This window comes from Ceratotherium simum, chromosome 3, assembly GCF_057802395.1.
Source record: "Ceratotherium simum simum isolate JZ-2026a chromosome 3, ASM5780239v1, whole genome shotgun sequence".
Classification (NCBI taxonomy): Eukaryota; Metazoa; Chordata; class Mammalia; order Perissodactyla; family Rhinocerotidae; genus Ceratotherium; species Ceratotherium simum.
In genome coordinates, this window is record NC_141902.1 from 34,384,559 (window position 1) to 34,403,468 (window position 18,910).

The 18,910-nt window shown below is 35.4% G+C and overlaps 1 protein-coding gene across 3 annotated transcripts in view; it reads left to right on the forward strand.

Annotated features, from left to right (window-relative positions):
• Positions 1 to 18,910, forward strand: part of CDIN1 (CDAN1 interacting nuclease 1) — a 280,885-nt gene that overhangs the window by 41,761 nt on the left and 220,214 nt on the right. For all 3 annotated transcript variants that reach the window (XM_087424792.1, XM_087424798.1, XM_014780552.2), the window contains exons 2-4: positions 10,217 to 10,262; positions 11,152 to 11,216; positions 18,155 to 18,215. In XM_087424792.1, the coding sequence (XP_087280918.1) occupies positions 10,217 to 10,262; positions 11,152 to 11,216; positions 18,155 to 18,215 (172 nt within the window). The remainder of the gene's footprint in view (positions 1 to 10,216; positions 10,263 to 11,151; positions 11,217 to 18,154; positions 18,216 to 18,910) is intronic.

The following is an 18,910-nucleotide window of genomic DNA, read 5'->3' on the forward strand; positions in this document are numbered from 1 at the left end:
CAGGCTTCTTATTCTTTATTTGATTTATGTTATGGCTCATTCTAAAAAGTTAATACCTAAATTTAATTAGAAAGGAAAGAAGTATAGGTACTTAAGACTCTAATTAAATCAGAACATTTAGAATAGGGAAGAACTTAGACCAGAAAAGAATCTTAAAGATCAATTTATCCAACTCCTCTTCAGTTTCCCATTTTTTCTCTTGTCCTACTTGTTTAATTTTATTATTAAATATAGCACACATATACAAAAGAATAGAGAATAATAATGAACTCTTTGAATCCATCTCTGTTTATATTTGCTTCTGTAAAGCTTTTTACTTTTTTCTTTTTTTTGCTGTGGAATATTTGCTCTGGCTAACATCGGCTGCCAATCTCCCTCTTTTTGTCTGTGAGCTGCCACCACAGCATGGCCACTGACAGATGAGTGGTGTAGGTCCACACCTGGGAACCCAACCCGGGTCACTGAAGCAGAGCGTGCAGCACTTAACCACTAGGCCACTGGGGCTGGCCCTAAAGCTTTTTATTTTTACAGAAATGAAATATCCTGACACCATTCTACAATCCCTTTCCCCTTCAGATTTTTATTTTTTTAAAAATTTGAATGTACAACACTTCGATTTCTTTCCTCTTCTCCTTCACCTGAGGTGGTTGTCTTGAGTTCAGTTGCCTTATGTTTTTCTTTTATTACATCCATATATGTCCAGGAACAAAAAATGTAATTATATTTTGCTGTCCTTATGCTTTATATAAATGGTATCAAATGTAGAGACAATTCTATAACATGCTTTTTTTTTGATAAATACTATATTTTTGAAACTTATCCAAGTTGATATCTGGTAGAGTAAGTTCCCTACTTTGTTTTTGCTTTTCAAAATTTATTAACCATTCCTGACCATGTATTCTTCTTTGTGGATTTTAATATAAATTTATCATGTTCTACCAGAAAACTCTGTTGTAAATTTGGTTGGATATTTATTAAAATTATAGATTAATGTGTAGAGAATTGACAATTTTATTAATACTCTCTATCCACCCATGATACTTTCTTTGTAAAAATATCTCATCTCTTCATTTGGTCGGGAACTCTTATATGCTTTTCAGTAATGTTTTATAACTTTATTCAAAGGTTTTTACATATTTTTGCAAAATATATTTCTAAGTGCTTTATAGTTTTTATTATTATGAATGAGATCTATTTTTCTATTCCATTTTCTAATTGAATATTACTGATTTATTAGAATTCTATTTACTTTTTATATTAATCTTATATCCAGTTACCTTTCTGAGATCTCTTATTAGTTTTTAAAAAGTTTGTTTGTAGACTCTCTTGTTTTTCTAAGTAGAAAGCCTTCTCATCTGCAAATAAGGAGGGTTTTATTTGTTTCTTTTCTTCTTGATTCTCTTATTTCTTTAACTTTTTTATTTTGTTTGCTGGGATCTCCAGTTTGCTAGAATCTCCTAGAATAAAATCAATGTCTTTCTTTTTTTCCCTCATATCCAATTAATGCAATAAATTTCCCACAACTGTTGATACATACCTCTGTCTTTGCTCAATTTTAAGTATTTTTGTTATTTCCATTGTGATTTCCTCTTTAATCTATGGGTTATTTAGCAATGCATTTTTTAATTTCTGAAAATAAGGGTTTTTGGGGGGACTAACTTTTTAATCATTGAATTCTAATAATTACCCTTTCATCAGATGGAGTCTTGTCAAGTCCTGAGCAGAACTTTTGACTGCTTTGTAGGGCTAGAGGACAAGGTTTAGAGATGAAGGCCCACCAAAGGTAAATCAGTAATATTCAGTTAGAAAATGGAATAGAAAAATAGATCTCATTCACAGTAATAAAGGTGAGAAATCTTGTAGATATCCTAAGCTTTGAGGTGGGACCCTAAAGGTCTATACCCTAGGAGTAAATGTGAACTGAAGGTAAAACAGCTCTACATGACTATATTTCAGCTTCAAATTTACCTCATTGGCCCCCAAAATTAATACCAGAAATTGGACTAAGGTGATCCTGGACCCCTAGTGCTCGCAGAGTTGAACAGAATCCTCTCTGAAGAAAGATAACATCATTTTAGTCTTCAAATTATTTATAAAGCAGTTTTTTAGGTAGTATGTCACATAGTGAGAGATACCCAGTCACATAAGGAGACATGACAACGTGAATGAGACAGTGGAAACTGTAGAAATAGACTCAAGGGGACTCCAGTTCTTGGAACTACTAAACAGAATTTTTTTATAATTGTACTTTATTCAAGGAGTTCAGAAAGAAGATTGAAACATTCTGCAGAGAACTTACTTGAAGAAGAATTAAATAGAAAATCTACAAGTGAAAAATACAATAACTGAAATTAGATGGATTTAACTCAGTGGATGGATTTAACAGCAAATTAGACATTGCTGAAGAGAGAATTAGTGAACTGGAAGAGAGATCTGAAGAAAATACCCACACTGTAACATGGAATAACAAAGAATAACAAAAAATTGGGACATATAAAAAGAGAGTAAGAAATAGAGGATAGAGTAGGGAGGTCTAACATACACTTATTCGAAGTCTCAGGAGGAGAGAGAGTGCTAAAGCAATGTTTGAAGAAATAATGCTTGAGAATATTCCCAAAATGATAAAAGGTATCCAGCCACATATTTAAGGAATCCAACAAAGTAGAAGTTTACTAAATACCAGAGTTAAAACTCCTAAAAACTAAAGATAAAAAAAAAAATCTTAAATGAGGTAGAGAAATAAGACACATTATGATTGAAAAGAACTGAAATTTGACATCACCAACACGTCTGCACTGATTGGATTAGTACAAGAAAGTTATTCCAGTTGGAAGAGTGGAAAAGGAAGGAAGGAGGAGCAGTGAAATGGCATATGTGTGGGTATATCTGAATGAACAGAGACTATGTAAAACAATGTCTTGTGAATTTTAAGATTTATGCAGAATTAAAACAATGTCAATAATATCATATGTGTCAGGAGGGGAGAACTGTAGATAGTGTTGTAAAGTTTTTGTATTTTCCAGGCAACAATTAATCACCAATTAATAATAAATTTTGATAAATTGAGGAGATACGTGGTTATATAGGATAATCTTTAAAAGAATAGTGAGAGTGTGTAACTTCCAAGTTGCCAGAGGAAAAATAATTAAGAATAAGTATTAAATCAACTAAAAAGAAGATAAGAAAGGAGAAAAAAGGAATGTATATTGGGTAAGACAGCCTTTAGTAAGATGATAGATTTAAACCTAAATCTATCAGAACTTACATTTGAATGTGCGTGGTTTAGCTACAGTAATCAAAACAGTGTGGTATCGGGGTAAAGAAAAACATATAAATTAGTGGAACAGATTAGAAAGTACGAAAATAGACCCTGGGATATTTGGTTTCCTCAAAGGCAACAAGATAATTCAATGGGCAAATGGTGTGTGGTCAATTGGATATCTGTATGAAAATAAGAAAAACAAACCACAACTGCTATCTCAATGCACAGAATTAATTCAAGATCATAGGGCCTAAATGTAGAAGCTAACACTATTAAGCTTCTAAAAGAAAATATATGAAAATATCTTCATGACTGTGGGTATGCAAAGATTTACCAGAAAAGACACACAAGACACACAAAAAGTATCGATAATAAAATTAAAGAATTCATACATTGGACTTCATCAAAATTAAAAGCTTCTGCAATTCAAAAGGCACCACAAAGAAAATGAAAAGGCAAGCCATGGAGTAGGAGAAAGTGACAAGGATATACAGCAATGGGAACTCTCCTTTAGTGTTGGTGGGAGTTTAAAATTTTTATAAACACTTTGAAAAATTGTTTGACAATATCTACTGAAGCTAGAGATTTACATGTCAGATGACCCAGAATTCCAGTCCTACATTTATACCCGTCAGAAATGTGTGCGCACGTGCACCAAGAGAAATATGCAGAAATATTCACAGCAGCATTATTCCCATTAGAAAATACTGGAAACAGTTCAGATGTCCATCAACAATAGAATAGATAACTGTGGCATATATTTATAAAATAGATTATACCATATAGCAATGAAAATTAGCTGCACTTAAATTAACATGGATGATATTCACAAACATATTGTTGAGTGAAAGAAACCAGGTACAAAAGAACACACACTGTCCTTCCGTTAATGCAAAGTTTACAAACAGACAAAGCTAACCTGTCAAACTTAGGGAAACATATATGGGTGGTAAAACTATAAAGGAAAGCAAAAAAGCAATTAACATAAAGATCAGGTTCATGCAAGAGAAGGAAGGGTGGTGATTAACTTGGTTGCCTTCTGGGGAGCTGGCAGTGTTCTATTTGTTGACCTAAGTAATTTCAAGGTTTTGTTTTTTACATATTAATTTGTTGGGCTGTGTATTTGTTTCATGTTTTTTTAAAATGTGTCTTATTCACAATAAAAATAACTTAAAAAGAGTAATAGATAATGGCATGGATAAATGTTAATATCTTACATAATGAAGGCATGTTACAAAAAAGTATCTTTAAAACTCAGTTTTTAAAATGTTTATGTGTATATATAGACACACATACGCGCGCACACACACACACACGACACAGAGTAAAAGCACAGGAAGGATATACACCAGAATGCTAACAATGGACATCTCTGGATTTTACGCAGAATATGTACTATTTTATAACTAGGAAACTCTTCATTAAATATGATTTAATAACATTAACACCTATAAAGGATGTTATCCTCTATGGAAAGATTGATTGGGTTATTTATGTGTTGTTCAGGGAAGGATTTAAAGCTGCTTTAAATGCAATAAATAGTATTTGAGCAAAAGACACATATGCGATCACATAGAGACACTTCAATGTGGTGTGGTTATTAACAAAATATACCTTAGCTGCAGGGAGAATAATGAAAATTATCCACCAATTTTTTAATTTTTGTTTCCTACAGTCAATAGTTCCTTTATATGTCAACACAAAAAAGGACAGCATTTTTATGTAGCTGATTGAAGGAAACTGCAATTTGATTTTTTTAAAAAGGGAATATTAGCTAAGGCTGTGGAATTTGGTCAAAACACTTGATCTCCTGTGGTTTCAATTTTCTATCAAAAAAGCAACAATGCCCACCTTTCAGAGTTGTTTGGAGTGTAATGTAACATTAATAAATACTCAAACAGGATATTAACACATGACATTCAGAACCGATTTTTTTGGGAACTGTTAGAAAGGCAGATTAGCATTGGGATTAAGAGTTTGGGTTTTGGAATTAGATCTGGATTTTTATTTATTTTTCCAGTTTTATTGAGAAATAATTGACATACATCACTGCATAAGACATACAGCGTGATGGTTTGATTTACGTATATTGTGAAATGGTTACCACAATAGATGAGTTCGGCTAACATCCATCTTCTCATATAGATACAATAGAAGGAAAAGAAAGGAAAAAAATTTTCTCCTTGTGATGAGAGCTCTTAGGATTCACTCTGAATTTGGATTTTGATTCCCAGCTCTACTGCTCACCTAGCTCTTTAATTGTGTATTTTATTAACTTCTCTTCCTTCATTTCCCCACCTTTAAAATAAGTACCTACCTCAGAGGGTTGTTGTAAGGGTAAAATGAAGTGCTCAGTGTAGTGAGTAGCACAAGTAGATGTTCATGTAAACCTTAGCTCTTGGAGAGCTGTTTTGGATGTGACTTCAGTTTACCAGCAAAATTAGTTACTGGGGTAGTAACCACTTTTTTCATATATATAACAGAACTATAGGAATTTTTTTGATAGTTGATTACTACTAAGCTTAATGCTGCCATCTCTGTAGTCATTTATAGGAATATTTGATATGATTAGGCATAAAATCTAGTCTGCATCCTCAATATGAAGTTGTAAATTGAGAAGAGAATAAATGGAGGGGAAGTACCATAGATAAATTTTTCTCTATTTCTTGAATTTAGTTTAAACATCCCCCCCCCAGTAATTTCCCAGAGTATCAGTAATCTCTGTCCAGATTATTTTCATTTCGTGTTGTATGTTCCTGAAAAAAAAGTAAAGTTAGTGGTAAAGTTGTCCAAATCTTGTTGTCTTATTGAATTCCATTTTGATTTTAGAGGGGAAAAAAAGCTCTACGTTTCAAGTTTGTGTTTAGGTGTGGGAGGGGACCGGGGGGAGGGAGCGTAGACACATCAATTTCATAGAACACCTTCCTTGAGCAGTACTGTGCGTCATTACCCACATAGAGCTGGTGTTCCCTTGTGTTCTTTCACAGATTTAGAGAGATTGGACCTTGTAAATGTGAGGTCTCCCAGCCTAATGCTTTGTAGGAGTATCCTGCTTTGTCTCTCTTTAATTAGTTTACTGCTTCCTGAGTCCCAGAAATAATATTCATTTTGCTCAGAGAATTTCGATCCCTGTAGAGTGTAGACATTTAAGCTTCTTGGATTCCAAAAGGAGCTTGAAAATTAAATAACAGTATTTACCTCTTTATGGTTTTTTTCAGAGGTTGGGTACTTGAGAAGAGGAAGAACATAAAATGTGTTATCTTCTTCCTTAACATTCTACTTGTTTTAAGTCTCCACCTGGGAACATGAGGACTTCCTCCTTGTATGAAAGTTGCATTGCAACTAAGTCTGTGCTGAGCTCTGCGATACTGCACCCATCCAATCCTCTGATGTTCATTTTCTCTGATATCCTTCAGGTTACTGAATATCTTAACTGGACGGCTTTGGGGACACCTTGTGTTAAATATTGTGTGGAGAACTGGTTTGTTACCCGTTTATGTACCTGGCATTTCAGGAGTCTTGAATGCAATATAAAATGAGGGTAAATAGTACCCCATAAATGTTTAAAATCTGACTGGAAAAATCATATACACACCAATTTCTAATTTCTAGGCACATCCATTTAGTGACACAGTGACAGAGGAACAATTTTAGGGAAGCCAAATATAGTAGCTGCCAGCTAAGAAGAGAATTAGAAAGTGTAAAAATAGACAACCCTTTTCAAGTATTGCATCCTGTACACGTTCCATTGTGATGGAGCATCCTGTCTCAGAGCCCTCCCTCCATCACGTCTCCTCCTTACCAGGACACATAGAAACCTGGATAATTTTATTTCTTTGTTTTTGAGAGTCAAAAAAAACAAAGAAAGAAAGATATGTATTATTACTCAAAAGAAGTATGGCGGCTGGTTAGTTCAATTCGTGGTCTCTTGGGCAGTTCAACAGTGTCCTTAAAGACCTGGGCTCTTTCCATCTTCTGTACTGCGGTCCTCAGTGTGTTGTCTTTGTCCTCATCCTTGTATACCCATGCTACAACATGACTGCTGCTGCTGCATATAGCCATTTGTCACATGACTCAGGCAGGGTTTTACATTGCCATTCTGGAGGTTCACTGGCATGCTCTTCTTTTCTCAGACAGCTGCAGGGTGAGGAGCTGAATCTGGGAGGGTAGCATGGGAAAAAACACGAAACTGATTTTTGAAGAGGTTTTAATAGTCCATCTTGGGCATTTGTGCAAATTAAGTGACTGTATTTTTGAATATGTAAATTTATACGCTCAGTGACACGTGTTTGCTCCAAAGCCAGTGCGGTCTTGAAGTATGTGAGGATTGATTTACTTCACTAGATCCTAAAAAAATCTGTGAGTACTTGACAACGTTCTAATTTTTACTTTTTTCTGTGTCTTTGTTGAAAGTTTCCTCTAAGTCAATGCCTGTCTACCTCATTTCATTTTTTATTTTGATAACATGTTTCCTCATGCCCACGACTGGGACATTGTAGATACTCAGTGAATACTACTACTGACTGATTGACTTTGGTGTTCAGGATACACCTTTTAGTTATGCAGAATCTTTTTCTCCCTTCCTTTTTAATTAGAAACCATATTCCTTGTGAACCTAGTGAATGTTGAATTTATACCATAACTTCTGTGGCTCTCAGCCAATCAAAACAAACCCCGAGGGAAGTTCCCCTGGGGGAAGGGCAGAGGCAGTCAGTTCTTCAGAGCTATATCCTTGAAATCATGATTGTTCCGTTCTCCACTGGCCAGTCTTTCCCTTTGGTATCCCTTCTCAGAATTAACACATTGGAAGAAAGTAACAAATAATACACACTAGAGTCAATGTCTTGGTTGCACTAAAACCACTCTCCTGCTCTTTATGGTGGTGTGAGGCTTGTTCAGAACACTCTTCTATAAGCTTAGCACATGCAGGAACAGATAGTTGGCTGGCAGACTACCCGGCAGAGGTGGTTCTCTACAGTTTTGTCTTGTCAATCAAACCCAAAGCATTTTGGACCAGGGTCTGTCTTTCTATTGTTTCTATAAGTGACTTACTTAACATGTAAGTAATGTTAAAAAGAGAAAATGGGGTCATTTTCTCTTTTTTAGGTCTAGCCAGTTTTTACTCCCAGGGTAAGCTAGAGTCTTCTCTCTCACCCACTTGGTCTGAGAAAATGGGTTGCTCCGTAGGTTCTGTCCACAATTTTAGCTGAATTGAATTCTAAGCAGTTTAAAGACATTTTCCTAGCTAAAGACATTATCTCATCCTGTTGACTCGGTACCCTTAACTCCTGACCAAGTTCTCACTCTGAACTGTTTGTTCCTGGACTTACTTCTCCAACTGTCCTTTCGGCTTACCATCTGAGCATCCACAATTGTACTTTTCTTTTATTCACAGTTTAGTTTCCTCATCATTAGTCATTGGTCCCCAACTTGTGCATTACAAGCACATTTATTTCCATCATATTTTTTGACACATAGAGACTGACATTTTGTCTACTGTTAAATGGTTAACATAAATATATTTTGCTGTACAATGAGAAGAGGTCCATTTATTGCACATAAATGTCTAACATATTGACTTATTAAGTAGTTTATAAAGATTTGGGCTTAATTCTGCGATTGTTTTCAGAAGACGGTTGTCAGCAAGCCTGCTGGAGTATGTGATTTTGCATGTGAAGCTCAGGCAAGCCAGGCATAATAGGAAGGCTTTATATATAAAACTGACTCTTCCCAAGGTGTTTGGAAATTGAAAAAGATGGACTATAATGAATTTATAATTGTATTCAGTAATTTCTCAGTACTTTTGAATTATTGAAACAGTCCTTTAGTAATTAGCAGTTTTCCTAATAAATGTTTATGGTGTTTTTTTTTAACCTACTCTTTTGTAATCTGGTAAGAGCGGAAAGGGGTTAGAAGCCAAATCTATGCTGGACTACAGAAGATGACAACACTGAGACAGTGAGTAAAGAAATATGGCACCGTGGTTTTTATTCCACACTCCCCAAATTACCTTTGGTGAGCCTAAGAGGTTTCACTCATGAACAGAAAAAATCTTAATTATTCACAGTGCTTTGGTGTACTATAAAAGTCAAATTATTAACGCTGTAATTTGTTCCGATAGCATTTAGTAGGAAAATATATCAGAAATAATGAATTGTTTTCAAGATATGATAAGGTAGATATATCTACAGAGAGCAATCAAAAAGAGTAGCAGTAGAGTATTGATTGCTTTTTAGAGGAAAAAAAAGTTCCGTTCCATTTCTAAATGTTAACAATTGTGAGAGGAATATTCCCACTTGGGAAGAATGTTCTCCAGGTTGCTTCATTGCCAGGTGTTTGATATCACATGGAGTCTTAGATGAATAAGGCTTATGGCAGTCTTCGGGAATGATGTACTCCAAGGACCTCTGCTTCCTGCTGTGGAAGCGCTCCAGTATCAGTGGGAATGTTCCAGTGGTCCCTGTGCTGCTTCTAGTGAAGACTGAAGGTTTTCCCCCTGAATCTGAGACAGCTGCAGAAGAGGATACCTGTCTGCTAACAACCTGAATTTCAGAATGTTTCCAATGAGTGAACTGCATGTTTTCATTTCTACTGTTTATGGGATTTAGTTCTCTCATTTATTAATGGAAATAAACCTTGCCTGCTTTTGGTTCCTTTTAACATCATTGCATACTACGGATATGATTTACAATGGTTCTAAAGTTTAGAAAAATCCAAATCATATGATAGTTTGCTTTGAGACCATCCGTATTTTCCCCTTTCCCTTTTTTTCTCTCCTTGACCTAGCAGCAGCAAGCCTTTGTTTGAGGTGTTCATCTGGAACAACTTTTCCACACTTGTTTTCATGTTCTGTTAGATTACAGGGCAGCAGGCCTACCTTTGAAGCTCCTTTCTCTTTTGTTTCTTTGCCGTGCACTCCAGTAATTAACTTTGTCCTTCTTTTATTTGTTCCAGTCAATCGCAGGCCACTCTGCTGAGCATCTTCTCCCAGGAGTACCAGGTTAGAAGTTTTCTCCTTTGTGAGGGTTGACAGGTGCCTAATTGAATGATGAATGTCCCTTTATTTCTTTGTAATTGAACTGCCAGCTCTCTGATTGGGTTGGAGGATGTTCTCCTTTCCACATCAAGCACCGCCTGCGTCTCAGTGGAGGCCTGCCAAGCCTACCCATCCATCTGTCTAATAACATCTAGCCTTTGCTTATTTGGTGGACCTGTAATAAATTATGCTAAACCATTATTATTCTGACAATAATAATTTCCCTGTGTTGCGTGGTTCCATGTGCTAAATGTTTGCTGACTTGCACTGTCAGTGCCGCTTTCCATTGCTGACAGAGATGATGATAAATGACCATTGCTGGAGTGGCAGAAGGCAAGAGAGGCAGAAAATGGAGTCATTTATCATGAGATGACAGGTGTCAGTCAAGTGGCAAGTCTCTATGGGATTACTTTTTGTAGTTTTCAAATAAGTTGTTTTTAAGCAATGTTCTTCCTGGTTAAAAATGGCAATTGGATTGTAAACCTAGAGTACAGAGGACTTAGATGGAATTGAATTGAGGGAAAATTAATACAAAGGTTGAAAGAGGGAACAAGTTTTTCTCTGCCCTCTGCAACCCTAAGCAAACTTATTTAGATTCAATTACTATGACCCTGTTGGCTTTTACATATATACTGTACCTTGTGGTGCAGTCTTAAGACATCTCAGCCAAGCAATGGAGATTAAAATGCATAAGCTCATAGAGTAGAAGGAAACAAGACCTACCACTACCAAAATCCCTGAACTGTTATTTAGTTTGCCCCATGTGCTAGACGTTGGAATCAAGTAATATGCCGTTCTTGTTCTTGAACCTGATCTGTGACACAACATAAAGATCTTTTGTGTTTTGTTTCAGAAACATATTAAAAGAACACATGCCAAACATCATACTTCGGAAGCGATTGAAAGTTATTACCAGAGGTATGACCAGCCTGCCCCACTAGAGGGTATCATAGTACCTATTAATTGTAATAATAATTATGAATAAATTAGATTATTAAATTAATTTTCTATATAATGTTTCAAAGCATTTTGTTTTAAGTCTGTTATTTAAGACTTCAAGTATATTTTTGAATGATCTCTCAAATGCTTTGTTTAAAGAATATGTTGAGACTGTTGATTAAGTGTGCGTATATGTACTACGTAAGAAATCGTTACAATATTATGAAATCTCAGTTGGCTACTTGAAACTTATTGCAAGTGCGTATCTTGTGTAGCTGCTTATGTTCATACATACGTATATCTACATGTATGTGTGAAAGTTCTCAAACCAATTTTCATTTATTTCTTATTTAGATCAGCAAGTTGAAAAATATATTAATAATAAAATTGAATTTTGTTTCATTTGTCTTTTGCATCTTAGGTATTGGGTTAGCCATTTTAGAAATGAAAAAAAAAGACATGTATCAAGTAAGGACATATGAAGATATATGATAATGTACAACTGTCACATTTTTAAAGAGGTTTTGTATTTTACGAAGAAAATCTGGGTATTAAATCGACAACCTAGGGTCCAGGGAATATTTTAATTTCAGCCTAATTTATTAAAATAGTTTTCAACCTCTGTTCTGAAACAGTCTTTAAAATAGCTCTTTTTAAAAAAATTCAAAAAATTTTATTTTCTTTGCAGTATGACTGAATAATTTATAATAGTAAATGGTAATGGTTTGCATTAGAAAATGTTGGTTGGTTTTTTAAATATTTCAAGGGCATGTTGGAAAGGAAAACTGTTTGAAATATGCTCTTAAATTATTACACTTAAGATTGACAGATCAACCTTTCTGTGCTGAAAGGGACACCACTGAATTTTAGATGAATGATTTTTATGCATGAAAATTTTATGAATGAAATGCATATATAGATAAAATATTGGTGTCGTTTGTGTCAAGTCATTTTTTTAAGAATCGAGAAGTGTTTATTGAAAAGAAAAGTTATTGAAGTGGGACTTTTAAAAAATTATTCACTATGTCCTATATGATAAAAGATATGTTGAGTTTTCAGTAGTAGTGTCTGTTAAAGAAAAATATACACACACCACACCACACACACACACACACACACACACATTTTTGTTTCTAGAAGAATTCTTCTCTAAACAAGTCTCTGTAAAGTTTGAATTGATTTATTCAAAAGTCATAATCTCCTCCGTGAAATTAGCATTTAAATTAAAGTTATAACCTAAATCATACATAAAAAATTAAGAATGGCCCATGCAGTGCTGTGAAGCCAACTGCTTTGGCATCCTGGCCCTCCAAAGAAAGACTGAAAAGTTATTTACATATCAAAAAATGCATTCTTCTTTGTAAAAATTATAGTTTTAGGCCATCACAAAAAAGGATGGTTCTGTGTCCAGATTTTAAAGCCTTGTTAACATAAGCAAAGGAAAATAGAGCATTTCCTAGAAATTTGGAGATCCACTAACAGGCCATGGGGCTGCCCTCTGGTAATCATTTTCCTCCTTATAAAAAGACCATTTTAATTAGATGATTTCTAAGATCTCTAAGTGCTGCTTTTTAAAATCTTAGTTTCATTAAAAAGTATGCTTAATTATTGAAGTATGAACATACTTTATTGGATTATCTGGGTAGTTTAGGCCAGAAATAGAAATCTTTCCTTTAAGTATGGTTACTCAATGATGAACAGCTGAGTAGGTAATAATGAGAATACTGAAATATATTTGTATTTCTTTAAATTTACTTAAATGTGAGAATCTCAATTATTTTGAGGAGTCATGACATTTGAAACAAAAACGTGAAGTTAGGCTGTAGTGGAAAGACTAATAGGAAGGCAGTTGGACAGTCTCTTACTTTTCCGCCCTGCTCGCTGACTTTCTGCTCTGCACTTTGTGCTTGGAGATGGGCCGTATTGTTACCTTTTAAACGGATTGACCTCACAGGCCTCTTGTTCTAGACATGCAGGTTGAATGTCCCTGTATTCTCTAATCTCTAAGGTAAATGGGCCTTAAAAGATTTTTATTTTCCAGCTGATGAGAATAAAGGAAAACTGTATTATATCAAAATATATTTAAGCAGTTTGACAATATTGACAATTTAAAAAAATAATTTTTCTCATAAAAGTAATACCTATTTTAAAAAGTACGTTTGTAATGGTATAAAAAAGGAATGAATGGTTCCCCATAATTGTAGTCCCCAGAGATAACCACTGTGGTATTTTTCATTCTAGTCTTTTGTCAATCCGCTTTTATATAGATGAGGTCATATTATATCTGCAATTGTGAATCTTGAATTTCATACTTGGAAAAATGTATATGATGTAATATTATTTTGTAGAAAGCTTTTTGTAAACATTTGTATTACTTCATCATATGCAAGTATCATAATTTGCTAAATTATTTCTCTGTTGCACATATGTTTCCAATGATCTGATATTATAAATAATACTGTGATAAACATTTTGGTGCATAAGTCTTTGCATTTTGGGTTAATTTCTTAATATATATATGTAATTACTGATGCAAACAATGAGCATTTAAAGATTTTATTATACGTTGCCAAATTATTGTCTAGAAAGGTTGTAATGGTTTCCTACTAGCAATATCAAAGAATTCCTGTGTCTCTGCATTCTTGCTAGCATTGAGATGGTCTCAATTGAAGATTCGAAGTCTGTATTTAAAACCATATAATCCACAGTGCGATTCCTTCATGGTTAACAGAAACTTCAGTGTCCAAATATCAGTAGAAAATGTTTTCTTAAGCTTTTGAATTATTGAGGAAATTTCCTCAGTACTTCATGTTGTGTATATATAGACACAGCTTGAGTGTTCATTCTGAAAACGACTCTCTATTCTTTCCTCCGTACTAATGGCATCTTATTTCCAAACAGGAAACGTACTTGGTAGAATTTATTTAAGTTCATTTAAATTGGTGCATATGCGCGTGTGTGCATACACACAGACACACTCACAAGTGGGTCACATTTGCAGGTCCCCATCAACAACAGAGTTTAGAAATATTGTCTCCCTTCCCCTCCCTTCTCCCGCCGCACACTGCCTGCAGGCCTGCTTTACTAGCTTTAGAGAATCGGGCCCATTGAATTTCATTCAGGTGTTCACGTGGAAAAAAAGTTAATTCACATATGTTATTGACATTACATGATAAAAATAGTTCTGAAAATTTGAACCTCTTTTTTGTTTAATTAGCACAATTTACTTTGCACTCACTATGCCCCATCTACTGTGCTAGGAACCAAGTATACCAATGTGAATTAGACACAGTACCTGCCCTCAGCTGCTCTGTTTGGTGGGGAAACAGCTGCACACATGGAGATGGCTTCCAGAGATTTTAGAGATAGAATCAACAAAGATGGTGTTCAGATTTAAGCTTAGCATAGAATTTTGGTAGGTTTTTGAAGCTTTGCCGTTATAGTTATTATGAAAATATTAAAGATCAAATAGCTTTGTATTATATTTAAAATCAGTACATACTAAGCATCTTTCACACTCAACATAAAATGGACCTTCTATGAAGATGTTTTTTTTTTGCTGGGGAAGATTCGCCCTGAGCTAACATCTGTTGCCGATCTTCCTCTCTTTTTGCTTGAGGAAGATTAGTCTTGAGCTAACATCTTTGCCAGTCTTCCTCTACTTTGTATATGGGTTGCCGCCACAGCATGGCTAACTAGTGGTATAGGTCCGCACCTGGGATCCGAACCCACAAACCTGGGCCACTGAAGCAGAGTGCACTAAACTTAAGTGCTACACCATGGGGCCAACCCTGAAGATCTTTTAAGGATGGTTTCACCCACAAGATATACATTTGTTAATCTTCCTGTGGCAAAGCTAGAGGATGACATATAGCTTCTGTGTGAAAGTAGTTTTAATTTTCAATAGGCATTAGGAAGATAGTGCAGGCCACCTTAATGTAGTGTTCAGGATCACATCCTTATATCCCAATTATAATTCAGGTCTTTGCTAAGGATCTGTTGGATGAAGGTTCAGCATTCATTTGTATAGCCAAGGAGCTTCCAGGCTAGTTGGAGAGATAAACAAACCATTATAACTGTGTGAAAAGTCTATGCTGTAAGTTTGCACAAGATGCTTTGAGGATGCAGGGAAGGATAGCATTAGAAATTTCCGATTATGTCCTTACTGAATATTTTCTGTAATTAGCATGCAGCTTTGATTGCATATCTAGAAATATGAATAAACCTGATCTGTGACTTGATGTAGGGGACAACTAAAGTTCCCAGAAAGGACAAATACAACTTCAAATTAATTTTACCTTAATTTCTTTTCTCTAGCACTTCTGAAGTGTTATAGGATATAATTGGGAAGCAAATTGAGGAATAAATACGTTCAGAAGCAGGTCTACACTTTTCAGCATGTGAGGGCACCTCAGTAGACCTTGGGACACCAGGGTTCCACTTCAGAGCTTTACTGTTTACCAGCTAAGAGAGCACAGATGGGTTTTATCAGTACCTTGGGGTTTGCTTTCTTTATATGACCAACTGGGAAGCTTTATCAAGCTCATAATTAGGAATTTGCACTGTATTAAGTATGAACGTGCTTCAAATATTATATAGACTATATAGATATAGTGGGTTATTATTATTGTTTGGCCATTTTCTGTTTCTTTAAACTTAATAGAAGTGTTCCATTGGTCATGACCAGGATAATAATTGATGCACTGTTTCCATGAAACCAAGTGATTTTGACTCTAAACAACAGTTCTCTGGCACAGGCAATGGTCTGGGTCTAGTTCCTCTCTTTCATTATTTGCCATCAGCTCTCCCAAGCTCTGCTCTGGTCACACTAGAGCCTGTCCTGGTCCTCAGACGCCCAGGCACATTCCTGACATTGTACTTACAGTTCTCTTGCTGAGAATGTTCCTCCTCCCATGGCTTGTGGCTTTCCTTCTTACAGGTCTCTACTCAAGTGTCACTTCCTTAGACATGGGCTTCCTGGCCAACCCATCTTAGTTTACATGTTATCATAGCATATATCATTATACGATATATTTATTTCTCTGTCTTATTGTTGTGTGTCTCTCCAGTGTAATGTAATCTCTGTGATGGCGGGACCCATGGAAGTTTTGTTCCCTGCTGCTTCTTCAGAACCTGGAATAAGGCCCAACACACAGCTCTCAAAAATATTTGTGGGGTAAATGAATGTGGAGTGGAGAGTTGTAAAGATATCCTAATAGCAGTTTAGGTTAACTACTGTGACTCGGAATCTGAACCCCTAATGACTGTGCACTTTTATGGCTACAAACACACGATTAGTTAGTCTGACTTGACTGAACTGACTGGTTGTTCCTTAATCAGGCCTATCAGGGCAATGGAAATGTACGTTGATGTGAGGTTCTTAGCTGACTTATTTCTCAGGGACTTTTCTCTAAACCATACTTGCCTTGTTTTTTTTTTTCCTTCTTGCTTCTGAAAGTACTTATTTCCCAGTTAGATTCCTAAACAATTTATTCAAGAAAGGCTCCAATATTATGGAAAATGGATTTGTTAGAATTATTTTGAAGATATAATGATCCTGAGACCCTCCCCACCTTGTATAACTTGCTTTTATTCCATTTTGTTTATAGGAAAATCACACATCTTTATAAGCATACTTGTGAAATAATGTAATTTAATATCTGCTTCTGGCCGTTATGTGGAAGACCTCATTGTTGACTTTGATTTTTGCTATCAAACAAATGTTGTTCATTTATTCACTTAAACAGTACACTCTGGAGAAAACATCCATATCTAAATCTATTTTCTTGTCCAATATGGCTTTTAAAAATTATTTCATTACTCATTATTAAAGAAAAAAGTATATGTATAATATAGTCACCTGTCATAAGCCAAGAACTGTGCTAGGCATAATAAATTGAATAAAATACAATTCCTCTACTCCCAAGAAGCTTTCAGCCTTGCAGAGGGAGATGGCTTTGAGGTGGACAAGTAACTAGGCAGATACAGTTTGCTACGTTAAGTGATGGAGAGATGCACAAGGTGCTCCTCGATGGCACATAAGGGGCACTTCACTTACTCCTGGCTTGTGGTGGTTTGAAGAAGGTGACATGTAAGCTGAATCATGAGTTCTCCAGGTGAAGGTTGGGGTGGGGAACAGTGACTAGAGAGAGGCTGGCCAAGTAGAGTAGGTGGGAACCAGATTATGCAGAACCTTACAAGAGCTGTTAAGTGGTTATAATTTAATCTTGAAATTTAACGTGGGGCCTTTGAAGTGTTTTAAGGAAGAGAATGGTACGTTGAAATTTTTGTTTAAAAAAATCATTTCAGCTTCTATGTCTGGGATGGATTGGGGACTTTTTGTTTTTTGTTTTTTTAGTGGGGTTAGAGGATGAAGAGAGCTGGAGGTTATGACAGAAATCCAGAACAGATAAGATGATGGCTTGTATTGCCTATTAAAGGTGTGCTGACCCACTGTTGACGTCTGTTCCATTTTTTTTCTTAATAATGTGTCAACCATCCCTATGAAAAAAGTAAATAAAAAGGTGATATGGGTACATGGATGCTCTTTTTAAAGCATGAGAATAAACTATTTCCTTTCCGTGAGATGGTTGTGGTATAGATCAAGACAAGGTGATAGGGATAGTTCTTTTTGAAATCATCTCTGTGTTCACTTTACATGTTAGGAGGTGAAAACAAGAGAGACAGATATGCTCACCCCTCATGCCCCCGGTTGAGTTAGTTAGTTGTCCGTCGTTTGGGGGTAAGTTGTTTTTGTTATCCTTTTCCCTTCAACGCTTTCCTATGACAGTAGCACACTTTAACTAGAGTTGAGCGTGGCGTTTGCCCAGGAGAAACATGTACACACAGGGGATGCTGACAAGTCTATGCTGGCCTTTTCTTGTCGCTGCATTACCACTTGGCTTTGTCTTGTCTAGGTACCTGAATGGAGTGGGGAAAAATGGAGCTGCCCCAGTGCTCTTGGAGCTGGCCAATGAGGTAATGTTATTGTTATTATTTTATTTAGACCTGCATAAAACCTAAGGGGCCTATCTAGAGTAGCTTTGCTTAGAATTATAATTAACCTTAAAAAAAAAAAAAAGGTTTTGAGGTGCATTAGACATTTGAATTGCTCCCTGGTCTCTTTGTACTTTTAATAATTGGACAAAGAACTTCATATATTAATAAATCAGTTAACATAATTACTCTACTTCTTTTAATGCAAATGTATAAACAGCTTCTTAGTTTCTTATTTTGTGGGAAATTTCAACCAAACAGCTCAGGACATGCTCTTCTTCGGATGTGTTGTCTTAATTTAGTGTGAGAAATACCTGTGTCAAGTAAAGAGACATATGCCAAGAAAATCTATGCTAACTGTTATAAAAATGAAGAGAGAAATTGTATACTTAAAGATGTAACATTTACTTGATTCATTTTTTTTTGTGAGCAAACTTTTATTGTAATAAAAGATACCTGCCTTGTAGAAAAGTCTCTTTCTTTATATGAAGAAACATACCGTTCTTATTAACACCAAGTATAAAGTGATTTATTGAACTTATTTGTTAACTCTGATCTGCTTCTGTTTGGGGAACAAATAATAGTCATACATTTAAAAAAGGAAACCCTAAAGATTTCCCATGAATGAAGAAGCTGTAAAAAGTTCATAATAGTTGCAGAGAGCATACCGAAAAAAT